This window comes from Cervus elaphus, chromosome 11 (assembly GCF_910594005.1).
Source record: "Cervus elaphus chromosome 11, mCerEla1.1, whole genome shotgun sequence".
Lineage (NCBI taxonomy): Eukaryota > Metazoa > Chordata > Mammalia > Artiodactyla > Cervidae > Cervus > Cervus elaphus.
In genome coordinates this window covers 99,010,975-99,028,588 of record NC_057825.1, presented here as the reverse complement: position 1 = coordinate 99,028,588, position 17,614 = coordinate 99,010,975, and the positions used below count along the sequence as shown (strand labels likewise).

Here is a 17,614-nt window from a genome sequence, read left to right as displayed (position 1 = left end):
TATCCATTGAGATGATCAAGTCATTTTTTTCCTTCATTCTGTTACTGTGTTTTATTATACTGATTGACTTTTACATATTGCATTCTAGGAATAAGTCTCATTCTTTTAATGTGTTGTTGAATTTTGTTTGCTAGTATTGAATCAATGTTCAAAAGCAATATTGGGCTGTAGTTTTCTCATCTTGTAGTATCTTTGTCTGGCTTTGGTATCAGGGTGATGCTGGCATCATAGAATGAGTTTCAAAATGTTCCCTCCTCTTCAATATTTGAAATTATTTGAGGAGGATTGGTGTTAATTCTTCTTTAAATGTTTGGTAGTTCTCTCCATGGCAGCCATATAGTACTGAGCTCATATTTGTTGGAAATTATTTGTTTGCTGATTCAGTCTCCTTACTAGTTACAAATCTGTTCAGATTTTTTATTTCTTTCTGATTCAGTCTTAGTTGGTTATATTTTTATAGAAATTTGTCCATTTCTTCTAGGTTATCCACTTTGTTGGTGTATAATGGATCATGGTAGTCTTTTATAAAATATCTTTCTTATTTCTCTGATAATAGTTGTAATGTTCCCTCTTTCCTTTCTGATTCTAGTTATTTGAGTTTTCTCCTTTTTTCTTCTTCATCTAGCTAATAAGTATTTGTCAGTTTTGCTGCTCTTTCCAGAAACTAACTCTTAGTTTCATAGATTTTTTTCTACTGTTCTATTTTACTTATTTCTGCTCTCATCTTTATTATTTCTTTCCTTCTGCTAACTTTGAGTTTATTCTTCATTTTCCCAGTTCCTTGAAGTGTAAAGTTAAGTTGTTGATTTGAGATATTTTCTCTTTTTTAATGTAAGTATTTAGCAATATAGATTTCCCTCTTAGGACTGCTTTTGCTATATCTTAGACATTTTAATGTGTTGTATTCTTATTTTATGGGCTTCCCTGGTGGCTCAGACAGTAAAGCATCTACCTGCAATGCGGGAGACCTGGGTTCGATCCCTGGGTTGGGAAGATCTCCTGGAGAAGGAAAAGACAATCCACTCCAGCACTCTTGCCTGGAAAGTCCCACGGACGGAGGAGCCTGATAGGCAACAGTCCATGGGGTCACAAAGAGTCGGACACGACTGAGTGACCACCTCACTTCACTTCATTCTTATTTTAAAATATCTCAAGATAGTTTACAGTCTCCCTTATGATTTCTTCTTTGGCCCATTGGCTATTTAAGAGCATGTTATTTAATTTCCACATATTTGATTTCTAGTTTTATTACACTGTGATTGGAGAATATATTTTATATGATTTAATCTTAAAACTTTTAGGACTTGTGCTTTTACATGTGGTTTATCCTGAAGAGAATGTTCCATGTGCACTTAGGAAGAATATGTATTCTGCTATTGGTTGGTAGTGTGTTCTATGTATGTCTGTTTGGTCTAATTAATCTATCATGTTTTTAAAGTCCTCTGTTTCTTTATTGGTCTTCTGTTTGGTGGTTGTATCCATTATTGAAAATGGAAATTGAAATCTTCTCTTATAGTGTTTCAGTTTCTCCCTTCAATTCTATTAATGTTTGCCTCTATATTTGGGAGCTGTGAAATTAGGTGCATATTTATGACTGTCATATCTTCCTTGTGGATGGACCCTTTTTACCATTATATAATGTCCTTCTTATATGCAAAGTCAAGTGGGCCTTAGGAAGCATCACTACGAACAAAACCAGTGGAGGTGATGAAATTCCAGTTAAGCGACTTCAAATCCTAAAAGATGATACTGTGAAAGTGCTGCACTCAATATGCCAGCAAATTTGGAAAACTCAGCAGTGGCCACAGGACTGGAAAAGGTTAGTTTTCACTCCAATTGCAAAGAAAGGCAATGCCAAAGAATGTGTAAACTACCACACAATTGCACTCATCTCACACGCTAGTAAAGTAATGCTCAAAATTCTCCATCCCAGGCTTCAACAGTAGTGAACCGTGAACTTCCAGATGTTCAAGCTGGATTTAGAAAAGGCAGAGGAACCAGAGATCAAATTGTCATCATCCATTGGATCATTGAAAAAGAGAGAGAGTTCCAGGAAAACACCTACTTCTGCTTTATTGACTATGCCAAAACCTTTGACCATGTGGATCACAACAAAGTGTGGAAAATTTTTAAAGAGATGGGAATACCAGACCTCCTGAGCTGCCTCCTGAAAAATCTGTATGCAGGTCAAGAAGCAACAGTTAGAACTGGACATGGAACAACAGACTGGTTCCAAATCAGGAAAGGAGTACGTCAAAGCTGTATATTGTCACCCTGCTTATTTAACTTATATGCAGAATACATCATGCGAAATGCCAGGCCAAATGAAGCACAGTTGGAATCAAGATTGCTGGGAGAAATACCAATAACCTCAGATATGCAGATATATTAGAAAGTGAAGAAGAACTAAAGAACCTCTTCATGAAATTGAAAGAGGAGAGTGGAAAGGTGACTTAAAACTCAACATTCAGAAAACTAAGATCATGGCATCTGGTCCCATCACCTCATGGGAAATAGATGGGAGACAGTGGAAACAGTGAGAGACTTTATTTTGGGGGCGCCAAAATCACTGTAGATGGTGACTGCAGCCATGAAATTAAAAGACGCTTGCTCCTTGGAAGAAAAGCTATGATCAACCTAGACAGCATATTAAAAAGCAGACATTACTTTGCATACAAAGGTCTGTCTAGTCAAAGCTATGGTTTTTCCGGTAGTCATGTATGGATGTGAGAGTTGGACCATAAAGAAAGTTGAGCACCAAAGAACTGATGCTTTTGAACTGTGGTGTTGGAGAAGACTCTTGAGAGTCCGTTGGACTGCAAGGAGATCAAACCAGTCAATCCTAAAGGAAATCAGTCCTGAATATTCATTGGAAGGACTGATGCTGAAACTGAAACTGAAACTTTGGCCACCTGATGGGAAGACCTGACTCATTGGAAAAGACCCTGATGCTGGGAAAGAGGAGCATGATGGTGGGAGGAGAAGGGGATGACAGAGGATGAGATGGTTGGGTGGCATCACTGACTCTATGGAGATAAGTCTGAGTAAGCTCCGTGAGTTGGTGATGGACAGGGAAGCCTGGCATGCTGCAGTAGTCCATGCTCAGTCAGACATGACTGAGCAACTGAACTGAATGTCCTTCTTTGTCTCTTGTAACAATTTATGACTTAAAATAGTCATAATTTTCTGATTTTTTTTTCTGATTTACCAAGCCACCTTTTGAAGTTCTCTAGTGAATTTTTCAGTTATTATATTCCTCAGATACAGAATTTCTGTTTGGTTCTTTTTATAGTTTCCGTGTCTTTGTTGATATTCTTAATATGTTCATTCATCATTTTCCTGATTCCTTTTAGTTGTCTATATTCTCTTGGAGCTCAATGAGCATTTTTAAGACAGTTATTTCCAATTCTGTCAGGTAATTCATAGCTTTTTTCTTTAGTGTAGATTTCTGGAGATTTATTTTGTTCCTTTGATTAGGCCATTCTTCTGTTTCTCTTTATTCCTTAGTACTTTTAGGCAAGATCTGGACATTTGGAAAGGCAGACACTTGTCCCTTTATAGATGTCTTTATAGATGACTTCTTATAGGGGAAGACCTTCACCAATCATTCTGACTAGAGATTCTGGGAACCTCTCACAACTCTTCTGAGGGTAATTCTTCTCTAGGAGTGGTGGTAGTGGTCTGTGTGTGTAATTTCCCAGTTGAAGAGGTTTGCCCCTGTCTTTTCTCAGGAGCTGGTAATCTTTTTCTCCCCCTGGTGTCTTTCTTTGGTACTGCAGTATCTCTGGTGCTGTAACCAGCCATGCAACTTGCCTTTGCTCTCAGCTGCCATGCAAAGTATGCTGCCATTTTTATTGGCACTCTTAGTCAAGTGAGACAAAAGCCAGTCTCTTAAGCAGCCCCACAGAAGGCCAAAATGTTGCATACATGTTCCACTCTTCTCTTTCGGAGAAGCCTGGACTTCATTTCCTCTGAGTTGCTCAGCAGGTGCCAAGAAAGGGGAGGGGCTAGGCCAGGCAAAGTGCAAGGATGCTCCTAATACGCACTCAGTGCCCCCTCTTCTTGGCTTTGAACTCCTGGAGAGCTGGTACCTTTTAACTGGCTTCTTGGGATTCTCACAAAGGCAGTTTGTCCACATACTATTGTCAGCATTCCTGTGGGGGAATGAGGCCTGGGGTTTCTCACTTTACCATTTTCCTGACATCACTCCCATTTAGATTTTTAATGAGAATTTTTGCCGTCTTCTGGAGACAAGTTTGTCTGTGGATTGAGTCCTGTGATTGGACTGGGTTTACAGTGTGCTCTTCCAACACACAACATCTTAAAAAATGAAAAAACGTGGCACCTTCAGCAGTAAGAGAGTGATAATTATGAAATGTTCTTCTCCCCATAGCTCCCTCAGTCAATCTATCCATCTCCCTCTCTTTACCCCCTTCCATGAATATCTGACTCAGAAGTAGCTGGGACTGGAAATAGAATTTAGGACTTGGGCCCTCCACACCCCAGTGGCTTCCCCTGGAATCGTGCAGCCTGTTCATCAGCTGATAGAAAGTTTGGCTTCTGTTCTTTGTGAACTAAATCAGTGAAGCCAGAAAGTATAGGCCTATTTAGGCTTACAAGAGGACAGGAGATAAAGGTAGCTAAAATGAGCTAAGAGAAGAATTATTGCACTGAGACAAATATTTGGGTTTAGTGTTTGCTTTGTTTTCCAGAGTCACTGCTAGGCATAGCTGTATGAAATCTGTTTGAAACTTGCTTTTGATTCTGCCAAATGTTAGACCTAAGGAGAAAGGAATGGGTTCCAAACACGCTGAAAAAAATTGTTGGAAAAAAAAACTCGTGTAATAAAGTTCTAAAAAATCAGACAATCAAATTAAATAATGGGGAAAAAGGCCTCCCATGACTCAGAGATGATAATTTTAACTTGTGCAAACTACCAAAGCCCCTGTGGACAAGAAGGCGTGGCTGCAATTCTGTCAACACCTGACATCTGCTCCGACAGATGTTTCTCAGGGGAGGGTTGACTGAAAAACCATCTTTCCATATGTTTTCTGTTATGATCACATTACGTTTATCTTTCTTCTTCCTTCTCTAGGTTAGATGCAAACAAACCAATGCAGTACTTAGAAAACAAGGCAGCTTTGAACGAGGCATTAGAAAGGTTGAATTGGCCCATTTCGTTGAAGGAGCTGTCCATGCTGGAGAATGAAATCCTAGCTGGGAAAATGTACGTACAGCAGGCCATGGAGCTCCAAGAGGCTATCAAGAAGGAGAATTATGTAAGCAAAGCACTCGAAGAGGTGTGTACCATGGCGGGGTCTGTGTTTGCTCCCTCCCTCCTGCTCCGAGCCCTTGACATCTCTGTGTTGGCCATCCGTCTCCTCCACTTCTTAACACACTGATTTCTAAGAGTTACAGCCAACCCCCTGAAGGTCTCAGGACCTCTTTCAATAGAAAGGAAATGGTGTTTGATTTTACTCTGACCTTAGTTTTTAAATAATACATGTTGTAACTGGAAAATAAAATGAAACAGAAGTATCACGTGATTAAAAGCTTGGACTTTGATATGAGCCAGACCAGCATCTGGTCTCAGATCTGCCACCTAATCCCCATGTGATCTTGGCCAGTGACTCTCTTTAAACCTTAGGTTTTGCTTTCTTTAATCTGTAAGATAAGAGTATTAATAGTATTAACAGGCTTGTTATGAGAAAATGAACATTTAAAGTAGTTAGTATTGAAAGTCTTTCCTAAGTATTAGCAATTATTGTTACTGGTAAAACAGACCTTGTAAAGAGAATTTATTATCTGGCAGCCTTAATATTCATTACCACTTTGGATCATTTACTTCTTTATTTTTTTTTTGGTTGCGCTCAGTCTTTGTTACTACATATGGGCTTTCTCTGTGGCGAGTGGGGGCTCCTCTGTTGCAGTACATGGACTTCTCACTGCAGTGGCTTCTCTCGCTGCAGAGCACGGGCTCCCGGGTGCTTGGCTTCAGTAGTTGCAGCACATGGGCTTCAGTGGTTGTGGTGCACAGTCTTAGCTGCTCTGTGACGTGTGGAATCTTCCCAGACCAGGGATCGAGACCGTGTCTCCTGCATTGGCAGGCAGACTCCCATCCACTGTACCACCAGGGAAGTCTTGAATCATTTACCTTTTTTAAAAATTAATTTATTTTTTTATTGAAGGATAATTGCTTTACAGAATTTTGTTGTTCTCTGTCAAACCTCATCATAAATCAGCCATAGGTATACATATATCCTCCCCCTCCTAAACCCCCCTCCTATATTCCTCCCTGTCCCACCCCTCCAGGTTGACACAGAGCCCCTATTTGAGTTTCCTGAGCCATACAGCAAATTCCCCTTGGCCATCTATTTTGCACATGATAATGTAAGTTTCCATGTTACATCTCACCCTCTCCTCCCCTCTCCCCATGTCCATAAGTCTCTTCTCGTTGTCTGTTTCTCCATTGCTGCCCTGTGAATAAATTCTTCAGTTCCATTTTTCTAGCTTCTCTATCTATCCATTAAAATACAATATTTATCTTTCTCTTTCTGACTTACTTCATTCTCTATAATAGGTTCTAAGTTCATCCACCTCATTAGAACTGACTCAAAGGTGTTCCTTTTTATTGGCTGAGTAATATTCCATTGTGTATAGGTACCACAACTTCTTTATCCATTCATTGGTTGTAAATAGTGTAAATAGTGCTGCAATGAAGAATGAGATACATGTGTTTTTTTCAATTTTGGTTTCCTCAGGGTATATGCCTAGGAGTGGGATTATTGGGTCATGTGATGGTTTTATTCCTAGTTTTTTAAGGAATCTCCATACTGTCTTCCATAGTGGCTGTATCAATTTACATTCCCACTGACAGTACAAGAGAATTCCCCTTTCTCCACACCCTCTCCAGCATTTATTGTTTGTAGAGTTTTTGAAGATGGCCATTCTGACTGGTGTGAGATAATATCTCATTGTAGTTTTGATTTGCATTTCTCTAATAATGAGCAATGTTTAGCATCTTTTCATGTGTTTGTTAGCCATCTATATGTCTTCTTTGGAGAAATGTGTTTAGGTCTTTTCCCCACTTTTTGATTGGGCTGTTTGTTTTTCTGAGTTGTATGAGTTGCTTGTATATTTTGTCAATTAATCCTTTGTCAGTTGTTTCATTTGCTATTATTTTCTCCCATTCTGATGGTAGTGTTTTCACCTTATTTATAATTTCCTTTGCTGTGCAAAAGCTTTTAACTTTAATCAGGTCCCACTTGTTTACTTTTGTTTTTATTTCCATTACTCTAGTAGGTGGGTCATAGAAGATCTTGCTTTGATTTATGTAATCAAGTGTTCTGCCTATGTTTTCCTCTAAGAGTTTTATAGTTTCTGGCCTTGCATTTAGGTCTTTAATTCATTTTGAGTTTATCTTTGTGTATGGTATTAGGAAGTGTTCTAATTTCATTCTTTTACATGTAGCTGTCGAGTTTTCCCAGCACCATTTATTGAAGAGGCTGTCTGCCCCATTGTATATTCTTGCCTCCTTTGTCAAAAATAAGGTACCCATAGGTGCATGGGTTTATTTCCGGGCTTTCTATCTTGTTCCATTGGTCTGTATTTCTGTTTTTTGTGCCAGTACCGTACTGTCTTGATGACTGTAGCTTTGTAGTATAATCTGAGGTCAGGGAGTTTGTTTCCTCCAGCTCCATTCTTCTTTCTCAAGACTGCTTTGGCTATTCGGGGTCTTTTGTGTTTTCATATGAATTGTGAAATTTTTGTTCTAGTTCTGTGAAAAATGTCATTGGTAATTGGATAGGGATAACGTTGACCCTATAGATTGCACTTGGTAGTGTAGTCATTTTCACAATATTGATTCTCCCTACCCAGGAACATGGAATATCTCTCCATCTGTTTATGTCACCTTTGATTTCTTTCATTAGTGTCTTAGAATTTTCTGTGTACAGTTCTTTTGTCTCCTTAGGTAAGTTTATTCCTAGATATTTCTTTTTGTTGCAATGGTGAATGAGATTGATTCCTTAATTTCTTCCTGTATTTTCATTGTTAGTATATAGAAATGCAAGTGATTTCTGTGTATTGATTTTGTATCCTGCAACTTTGCTAAATTCACTGATTAGCTCTAGTAATTTTCTGATACTATCTTTAGGGTTTTCTATGTACAGTATCATGTCATCTGCAGACAGTGAGAACTTTACTTCTTCTTTTCTGATCTGAATTCCTTTTATTTCTTTTTCTTGTCTGCTGTAGCTAGGACTTCCGGAACTATGTTGAATAATAATGGTGAAAGTGAACACCCTTGTCTTGTTCCTGACCTTAGGGGGGATGCTTTCAAATTTTTACCATTGAGAATAATGTTTGCTGTAGGTTTATCATATATGGCCTTTACTATGTTGAGGTAGGTTCCTTCTATGCACATTTTTTGAAGAGTTTTAATCATAAATGGATGCTGAATTTAGTCAAAGGCTTTTTTTTGCATCTATTGAGATTATCATATGGTTTTTATCTTTCAATTTGTTAATGTGGTGTATCACATTGATTGATTTCCATATACTGAAGAATCTTTGCATCCCTGGAATAAACCGAGCTTGATCATGGTGTATGAGCTTTTTTATGTGTTGCTGAATTCTGCTTGCTAAAATTTTGTTGAGGATTTTTGCATCTATGCTTGTCAGTAATATTGGCCTGTAGTTTTCTTTTTGTGTGTTGTCTTTGTCTGGTTTTGGCATCAGGGTGATGGGGGCCTCATAGAATGAGTTTGGAAGTGTTCCTTCCTCTGCAATTTTTTGAAAGAGTTTTAGAAGGATAGGCACTAGCTCTTCTCTAAATATTTGATAGAATTCTCCTGTGAAGCCATGTCGTCCTGGGCTTTTGTTTTCTGAGAGATTTTTGATCACAGCTTCAAATTCAGTGCTTGTAATTGGGTTGTTCATAATTTCTATTTCTTCCTAGTTCAGTCTTAGAAGATTGAACTTTTCTAAAAATCTGTGTATGTCTTCCAAGTTATCCATTTTATTGCAATATAGTTTTTCATAAGTCTCCTATAATCCTTTGTATTTCTGCATTGTCTGTTGTAACCTCTCCTTTTTCATTTCTGATTTTGTTGATTTAATTCTTCTTTCTTTTTTCCTTGATGAGTTTGGCTAAAGGTTTGTCAATTTTGTTTATTTTCTCGAAGAATCAGCTTTTAGTTTTATTAAACTAAACTATTAATCTTCACTATTATTTCTTTCATTTCTTTTTCATTTATTTCTGCTTCGATCTTTATGATTTCTTTCCTTCTTCTAATTTTGGAGTTTTTTTGTTCTTCTTTTCTCAGTTGTTTTAGGTGTAAATTAGGTTTTCTATTTGATGTTTTTCTTGTTTCTTGAGGTAGGATTGTATTGCTATAAACTTCCCTCTTAGAACTGCTTTTGCAGCATCCCATAGGTTTTGAGTTGTCATGTTTTCATTGTCATTTGTTTCTAGAAATTTTTTTATTTCCCTTTTGATTTCTTCAGTAACTTGTTGGTTATTTAGAAATGTATTGTTTAATCTCCATGTGTTTGTGTTTTTTAAATTTTTTTCTTATAAATGATATCTAGTCTCATAGTGTTGTGGTCAGAGAAGATACTTGACACAATTTCAATTTTCTTAAATTTACTGAGGTTTGATTTGTGGTCTATCTTGGAGAATGTTCCACGTACACTTGAGAAGAAGGTGTATTCTTCTGCATTTGGATGGAATGTCCTAAAGATATCAATGAGATCCATCTCATCTAATGCATCATTTAAGACTTGTGTTTCCTTATTAATTTTCTGTTAATTAAATTAAAGCCTCCTAATTAATTAAAGTCTTCTACTATGATTGTGTTACTGTCAATTTCTCCTTTTATGTCTGTTAGTGTTTGTCTTATGTATTGAGGTCCTCCTATGTTGGATGCATAGATATTTACAGTTATTATGTCTTCCTCTTGGATTGATTCCTTGATCATTATGTAGTGCCAACAAAGGTCCGTCTAGTCAAGGCTATGGTTTTTCCAATAGTCATGTATGGATGTGAGAGTTGGACTATAAAGAAAGCTGAGTGCCGAAGAATTGATGCTTTTGAACTGTGGTGTTGGAGAGGACTCTTGAGAGTTCCTTGGACTGCAGGGAGATCCAACCAGTCCATCCTGAAGGAGATCAGTCCTGGGTGTTCATTGGAAGAACTGATGTTGAAGCTGAAACTCCAATACTTTGGCCACCTGATATGAAGAGCTGACTCATTGGAAAAGACCCTGATGCTAGGAAATATTGAAGGCGGAAGGAGAAGGGGACGACAGAGGATGAGATGGTTGGATGGCATCACCAACTCAATGGACATGTTTGGGTGGACTCCAGGAATTGGTGATGGACAATTGGTGCATCCATGGGGTTGCAAAGAGTTGAGCACGACTGAGTGACTGGATGGAACTAAACTGAACTGTCCTTCCTTATCTCTTGTAATATTCTTTATATTTAGCTCTATTTTGTCTGATGTGAGGATTGCTACTCCAGCTTTCTTTTGCTTCCCATTTGCATGGAATATATTTTTCCATCCTCTCACTTTCAACCTATATGTGTCTTTAGGGCTGAAGTGGGTTTCTGGTAGACAGCATATATGTGGGTCTTGTTTTTGTATCCATTCAGCCAGTCTTTGTTTTCTGGTTGGAGCATTTAATCCATTTACATTTAAAGTAATTATTGATATATACATTCCTATTGCCATTTTCTTAATTGTTTGGGGTTGATTTTGTAGATCTTTTTTCTTCTCTTGTATTTCTTGACTATGTAAGTCCCTTTAACCCTTGTTGTAAAGCTGGTTTGGTGGTACTGAATTCTCTTAATCTTAACTTTTGCTTGTCTGAAAAGCTTTTTATTTCTCCATCAATTTTGAATGAGATCCTTGCTGGGTACAGTAATCTTGGTTGTAGATTTTTCCCTTTCAGTACTTTAAATATATTCTGCCATTCCCTTCTGGCCTGAAGAGTTTCTACTGAAAGATCAGCTGTTAAATGTTTGGGGTTTCCCTTGTATGTTACTTGTTGCTTTTCCCTTGCTGCTTTTAATATTCTTTCTTTGTGTTTATTCTGTTAGTTTGATTAGTATGTGTCTTGGTGTGTTTCTCCTTGGGTTTATTCTGTATGGGACTCTTTATGCCTCTTGGACTTGATTGACTATTTCCTTTTCCATGTTGGGGAAATTTTCAGCTATAATCTCTTCAAAAATTTTCTCATGCCCTTTATTTTTCTCTTCTTCTTCTGGGACCTCTATAATTTGAATGTTGGTGCATTTGATGTTGTCCCAGAGGTTATTCTGCTCCTCAGAAATTATTTCCACCATTTTATCTTCCAGCTCACTGATTCATTCTTCTGCTTCAGATATTCTGCTATTGATTCTTTCCAGAGTATTTTTAATTTAAGTAATTGTGTTGTTTGTCTCTGTAGGTTTAATCTTTAATTCTTCTTGGTCTTTGTTAATTGGTTCTTGCATTTTCTCCATTTTGTTTTCAAGGTTTTTGATCATCTTTTTGATGATCTTTTTCAGGGAGTTTGCCCGTTTCCTCCTCGTTTACTTGGACTTCTGTGTTTCTAGTTTGTTCCTTCTTTTGTGTAGTATTTCTCTGTCTTTTCATTATTTTTTTTTTAACTTATTGTGTTTGAGGTCTCCTTTTCCCAGGCTTCAGGGTTTGAATTCTTTCTTCCTTTTGGTTTTTGCCCTCCTGAGCTTGGTCCAATAGTTTGTGTAAGCTTCAAAAAGGGTGAGATTTGTGCTGAGTTTTGTGTGTGTGTGTGTGTGTTTATTTTTCCTCTTTTGGGCAAGGCTGAATGAGGTGGTAATCCTTTCTGCTGATGATTGGGTTTGTATTTTTGTTGTTTGTTGTTTAGATGAGGCGTCCTGCACAGGGTGCTACTGGTGGTTGGGTGATGCTGGGTCTTGTACTCAAGTGGTTTCCTTTGTGTGAGTTCTCACTATTTAATACTCCCTAGGAAGGAAAGTTATGGCCAACCTAGACAGCATATTAAAAAGCAGAGACATTACTTTGCCAACAGAGGTCCGTCTAGTCAAACCTATGGTTGTTCCAGTGGTCATGTATGAATGTGAGAATTGGACTGTGAAGAAAGCTGAGCACTTTGAAGAATTGATGCTTTTGAACTGTGGTGTTGGAGAAGACTCTTGAGAGTCCCTTGGACTGCAAGGAGATCCAACCAGTCCATCCTGAAGGAGATCAGTCCTGGGTGTTCATTGGAAGGACTGATGTTGAAGCTGAAACTCCAATACTTTGCCCACCTCATGTGAAGAGTTGACTCATTGGAAAAGACCCTGACGCTGGGAGGGATTGGGGTCAGGAGGAGAAGGGGACGACAGAGGACGAGATGGCTGGATGGCATCACCGATACAATGGGCATGAGTTTGAGTAAGCTCCGGGAGTTGGTGATGGACAGGGAGGCCTGGCGTGCTGCGATTCATGGGGTCGCAGAGAGCCGGACACGACTGAGCGACTGAACTGAACTGAGTGTTAGTTCTCAGGTGGTCTGGAGTCTTGGAGTCAGTGCTTCCACTCCAAAGACTCAGGGCTTGATCTCTGGTTAGGAACAAAGATTCCACAAGTGGTTTGTTATGGCATTAAGTGAGCTTAAAACAAATACCCAAAAGTAAGAAACCAAAGATGAACCCCAGACAAATGGCAGTTACAAAATCAGGTAAATAATTATTAAAATAATGGAGTATACATATGCACCCATAAGCAAAGTCAAAACAACTAAAAAAAGTACAGTAGATTGACCTGGTGAACAAACAAAATAAAAAAGTATATTTACCAGTTAAGAACAAAACCAACTAAAGCACAAACTGGAAAACAAAACTAAAGCAAGGTGCCAAGTGGGGAATAAAACAATGAAAACAAAACTAGCAAATATGTTGAGAGAAAGAGAAAGAAAGAAAAGAAAGAATAGATATGCAAAGTTAAATAGAGGTAAATGAAGAAGATTTATATATATTAAAGATTAACTGCAAGGGGAAAAGAACAGTAGGAATGGCAAACAAAGGAATAAATGTAGAAAAAAATATAATAGGTTTAAATAATTAAAATTATAAAAAAGAGAAAAGAAAAAAAAGAAAGAAGAAAGAAAAAGAGAAAAAAAATGGAAAACTCCATAGCACTGCAAAAGCCCAACATAGAGGCAGAGGTTTATAACAACAATAAAAAGTGTGACTGAATATACACACACACATATGTGTATATATATATGTATGTATGTATATACACGCATAATCAAAGTCAAGAGTCCAACAGAAATAAAGTACAATACTTTGACCTGGTGAACAAAGGAAGCCAAAAATTATATCTACCAGTTAAGAGCAAAACGAACTAAAGCACAAACTGGAAAATAAAACTAAAGCAAGGTGCCAATTGGGGAATAAAGCAATGAAAATAAAACTAACAAATATGTTGAGAGGAAAGGAAAGAAAGAATAGATATGCAAGGTTAAACAGAGGTAGATAAAGAAGATTTATATACATTAAAGATTAACTGCAAAAAACATAAAGATTAACTGCAACAGGAAAATCGCAGTAGGAAAAGCAAACAAAGGAATAAATGTAGAAAAAAATTAGTTAAAGCTTAAAAAAGAGAAAAGGAAAAAAACAAGGAAAACTCCACAGAACTGCAAAAGCCCAATGTAGAGGCAGAGGTTTATAACAACAATAAAAAATGTGACTGAGAAAAAGAGAAAAAAAAAAAAGCTCAAAAGCTTAATTAGATTTCCTAGTGCCAATAAAATTGACAGCTAAAACAGAGGAGGAAAAAGGGGCGGGGGGTGGAGGGGAATCCAAAGAATCTACAGAACAAGTCAAAACATAAGAATAATAGATGTTTTTCTTGAGTCACTTCTGTCAGAGTCCTTTCCCTCACTGGGAGTCACAGTCCACCTCCCCTCCCTAGGAGGCCCTCCAACAATGTGCTGATCTCTGGACCTGTTGTCGGGGCAGCTCAGATTCTAATCTGGTCCTACTCCTATGTGTTCTTGCCTCCAATGTCCACAGCTATCAGAACTGGTGCCTGGCAGGCCACAGTCTACAGGGCCGCAAAGTATTGGACAAGACCGAAGCAACCCTGCATGCATAGACGCAAGAGTTTTTTTTGTCTGTGGCAGCTCTGCCCCAGTGAGAGTTTAGCATGAAGGCGGTGCAGCTGTTTGGCTTGCAGGGACCCTGGGGGCACCAAAGGTGCAGGGACATGGACTGCCTCTGCTGCAGGAGTTATGGCCCTATCAGAGTCTTTTTTCGAGCCTCTTGTAGCTGACGATTGGAAGGCTTCTTTGGCCAGTCTTTCTCCGTAGCTCCGCCCGTTCAGGCACTTAGAGGGCTTCCTTGCCTGGGGTCCTTCTCTGTTGTCTGGTGCATCAGGCACACAGAGGGGCCCCCCTGGTTGGGGTCCTACTCTGTAGATCGGGGTGTCCGGCACTTAAAGGAGCACCCTGGGTGGGGTCCTATTCTGTAGTTCAGTGCGGCGGGCACTCTCTGGGCCAGCCTCTCTATTGTTCAGCTGCCGCTGCTGGCTGTGTGAGGACAGGCTATGGTGATGGCTCCACCCACTACGCGTGACTCAGCAGTATTGCTTTGCTTCCATGGCTGCCCAGCTCTCCTCCACAGGCATTTCTCACCACAGTCTCCTCCCTCACATCCCCTTGATCCGTCTCTCCGCAGTCAACAGCAGCCCTCGCCCTGGGATTGCTCCACAATCCCTAAACTCCAGCTCCCAGCTGCTGCGCCTTCCAGGGGACCTCATCCCTGTCTGGAGTATGTATGGCTGCCCCAAGGACTGTCTGACTCTCGTTCCATTTGCTGCTACAGATCAGCTGTTTCCCTCTCAGACTTAAATGTTTCTCCTCTGACTCAGACAGTTGCCCCGATATGGGGATCAGACCCTTGCTTCAGTTCCCCCACCTATCAAGGGCAGGTCCAGTCTTGCTAACACTCCTGTTTTTCCCCCTAGTTCCTTCATCATGCCAAGTTTTGTGTGATTCTATATATTCTTTTCCACTGGTCAGGTACTCCTGTCCGCTCTCAGCTGGTGTTCTGCATGCACTTCTGTGTCTGAAGGTGTATTCCTGATGTATCCATGGAGAGAGATGTACTCCATGTCCACCTACTCCTCCACTATCTTTAAATCCTCAAACATTTACTTTTAATTATTTTTCTTCCTTGAATAAATTTTTACATAGAGTGTCCATAATCATTTTATATTCTGCTTTTCAATTTAGCATTGTCTTATATACTTTATTTGTGTTTTTGCTGAACCATCAGATTGATATTTTTTGTGGTTACATGATATTCCATGCCGTGTGACTACACTCATTGGTTTAACTCTTCACTGAATGTTGGACATTTGGGTTTGTTTGTTTTTTTTCAATTTTCCTTTCACATGTTTTGATGCTTCTATGGTGCATATAGTTGAACTATCTTGTTAAGATAAGTTCTTAGGAGTGGGACTCCTGGCCCAAAGAACATAAACACTTGGGGGCTCTAAATACTTGCTGCTTGTATAATAAATATTCTCTTTCTGACTGTAGTAGGGTGTGTGTAGACCTGGAATAGTTCATCTGGAATCTTACTGACTTCTATATAATTTTCATATATTCACCATTTAATGACATAAAAAAATATATCCAAGGAATTGACCTTTGAGATTCATCTATTTTTTATTTCAGTTTTTGCTAAATGATACTGACTTTGCCTGGTTTTAAATTCTGTATTTGCTATTCTAGATTGTTGTGTTTTGTTTGCTTATTTTTATTTAATTTTTCGCCTGAAAATGGCTTTTTTTCCCATCAGTGTAGAAAGCTATTTCTTTTCTGCAGAATGTAAAAGTTTTATCATATTTTTATTTTTACTTATTCTTATTGGATTCTTATTGTTGTTTTTATTCAGACAAGGTTATCCCCTCAAAGAGTTGTTCAGTCTTTCCTTGGAATGCACTGTCTGTTGACCCCAAATGTGTGGCTGTCTATTGGCCTTTCACACCTGGATGTCCTAGGGACACCCGAGAATCAAGAAGACTGAAAATGAATTAACTCCCTCTCCCTGGAGATCTCTTCTTTCATCGTGCCTCTTCCTCTCTGTTTGTCCCTTCATTTATTCATTGAAATATTTATGAGTTCCTCTGAGGTGCCAAGCCCTATTCTAAGCACTGGAAGTACTTAAACACATGGACCAAGTCCCACTCTTATTCTAGTTGAGAAAACAGACCATTACAGTCTTAAATGATGGACTTTCCCATGTTGCACTCTGAAGATGTTACTGCCTAACATCAGAATTTTCAAGCTTTCGATCTCTGGGTTAAGAAGGCCCCATGGAGGAAGAAACAGCAACCCACTCCAGTATTCTTGAGAATATTCTGGGAAATTCCATGGACAGAGGAGCCTGAAGGGCTACAGTCGAAAGGGTCACAAAGAGTTAGACGTGACTGAGCAGCAGCAGCATTCTTTCATCTGTACGTTACATTAAATTTAAAAATGGGAGTGTTGCTAATGTAGTGAAAAAAGGCTTGTGATTCAGAACAAAGTATGTTCTAAATTTGTCTAGATTTGTGGGATTCAAAGGTTCATTGTTCGTGGGATATGAATTAATTGTTCTATTTCTTTATTCTCTTGTCCACAGAGTGGGAAGTAAAGTAATTTCCACAATTTCTTCATCCAAAAATATTTGTTCACTACCTACCATGGATCAGATTCATGGCACAGATGATCTCAGGCAGTGAATAGCCTATCACATTCTTCTCCCTTTCCTTAGGATCTGCCATGGTGAAGCTATACATTGAACACAAAATAGGGGCTTATTAATACCATTGGAGACATGGGTTCAGCCCAATGTAGGAGACATACTGTATTAGAACATAATCTCCATGAGAGCTGAGATCTTGTTTGGCCTCACTTATAGCTATATCCATAGCTACATCCACTGAGAATGATGCCTGGCACATGGTGGGTGCTGAAAAGTATTTACTGAAGGAATGAAACCCAGATCCTTATATCAGAGTATTACAAATATGACAGTAGAAGCATAGCCATAGAACAACTGGAAGATGGGGGAATGTGAACAGTTCTGGCTGGGGAGTGGAGGAAGTCTTCACGGAACTGGGTGATTGAATTTGATCCAGAAGGATGTGTAGGGATTTGAGGGTGGGAGTGTGAGAAGTGTTCTGAGTGAGAGAAACAGCTTGTGTGTGCAGACGGGTAGAGGGGAAGAACATGGTGTATTCACCAGGGGTGTGCAGGAGACAAGACAGGGAAAGGGAGGAGGGACCCAGAATACAGGGAACTGAAAATCTCTCCTAGAATCAGGGACTCTACCCTGTAGGAAATGAATACCAGCGAGAGATTTACAGCAAGCGGAAAACATGAGCAGATTTTTGTTTTGGAAAGATTATTTTGGCAGCAAGATGAGGCTCAATGTAGGGGGGAAGACCAAAACCAGGTGCAGACTCTGACAGACTTGATCCTTGAGCCAAGCCAGTACAGTGTGGAGGGTTTAGGTGAGAGAGGCAGGAGTGGGTGGAAAGTGAACGTGTGGAGTGAGCCAGAGGGCAAAGCTGAGAACACCCACAA

General features: G+C 39.1%; 1 protein-coding gene across 9 annotated transcripts in view; it reads left to right on the top strand.

The window, feature by feature from the left end:
• The window catches only part of VWA3B (von Willebrand factor A domain containing 3B), a 185,823-nt gene that overhangs the window by 123,202 nt on the left and 45,007 nt on the right, over positions 1-17,614 (top strand). For all 9 annotated transcript variants that reach the window (XR_006343688.1, XM_043918665.1, XM_043918664.1 and 6 more), the window contains one exon: positions 5,096-5,300. Coding sequence is in view for 8 of the 9 variants with exons in the window: in XM_043918665.1 (XP_043774600.1) it covers positions 5,096-5,300 (205 nt within the window). In the remaining variant the exon portion in view is untranslated. The remainder of the gene's footprint in view (positions 1-5,095; positions 5,301-17,614) is intronic.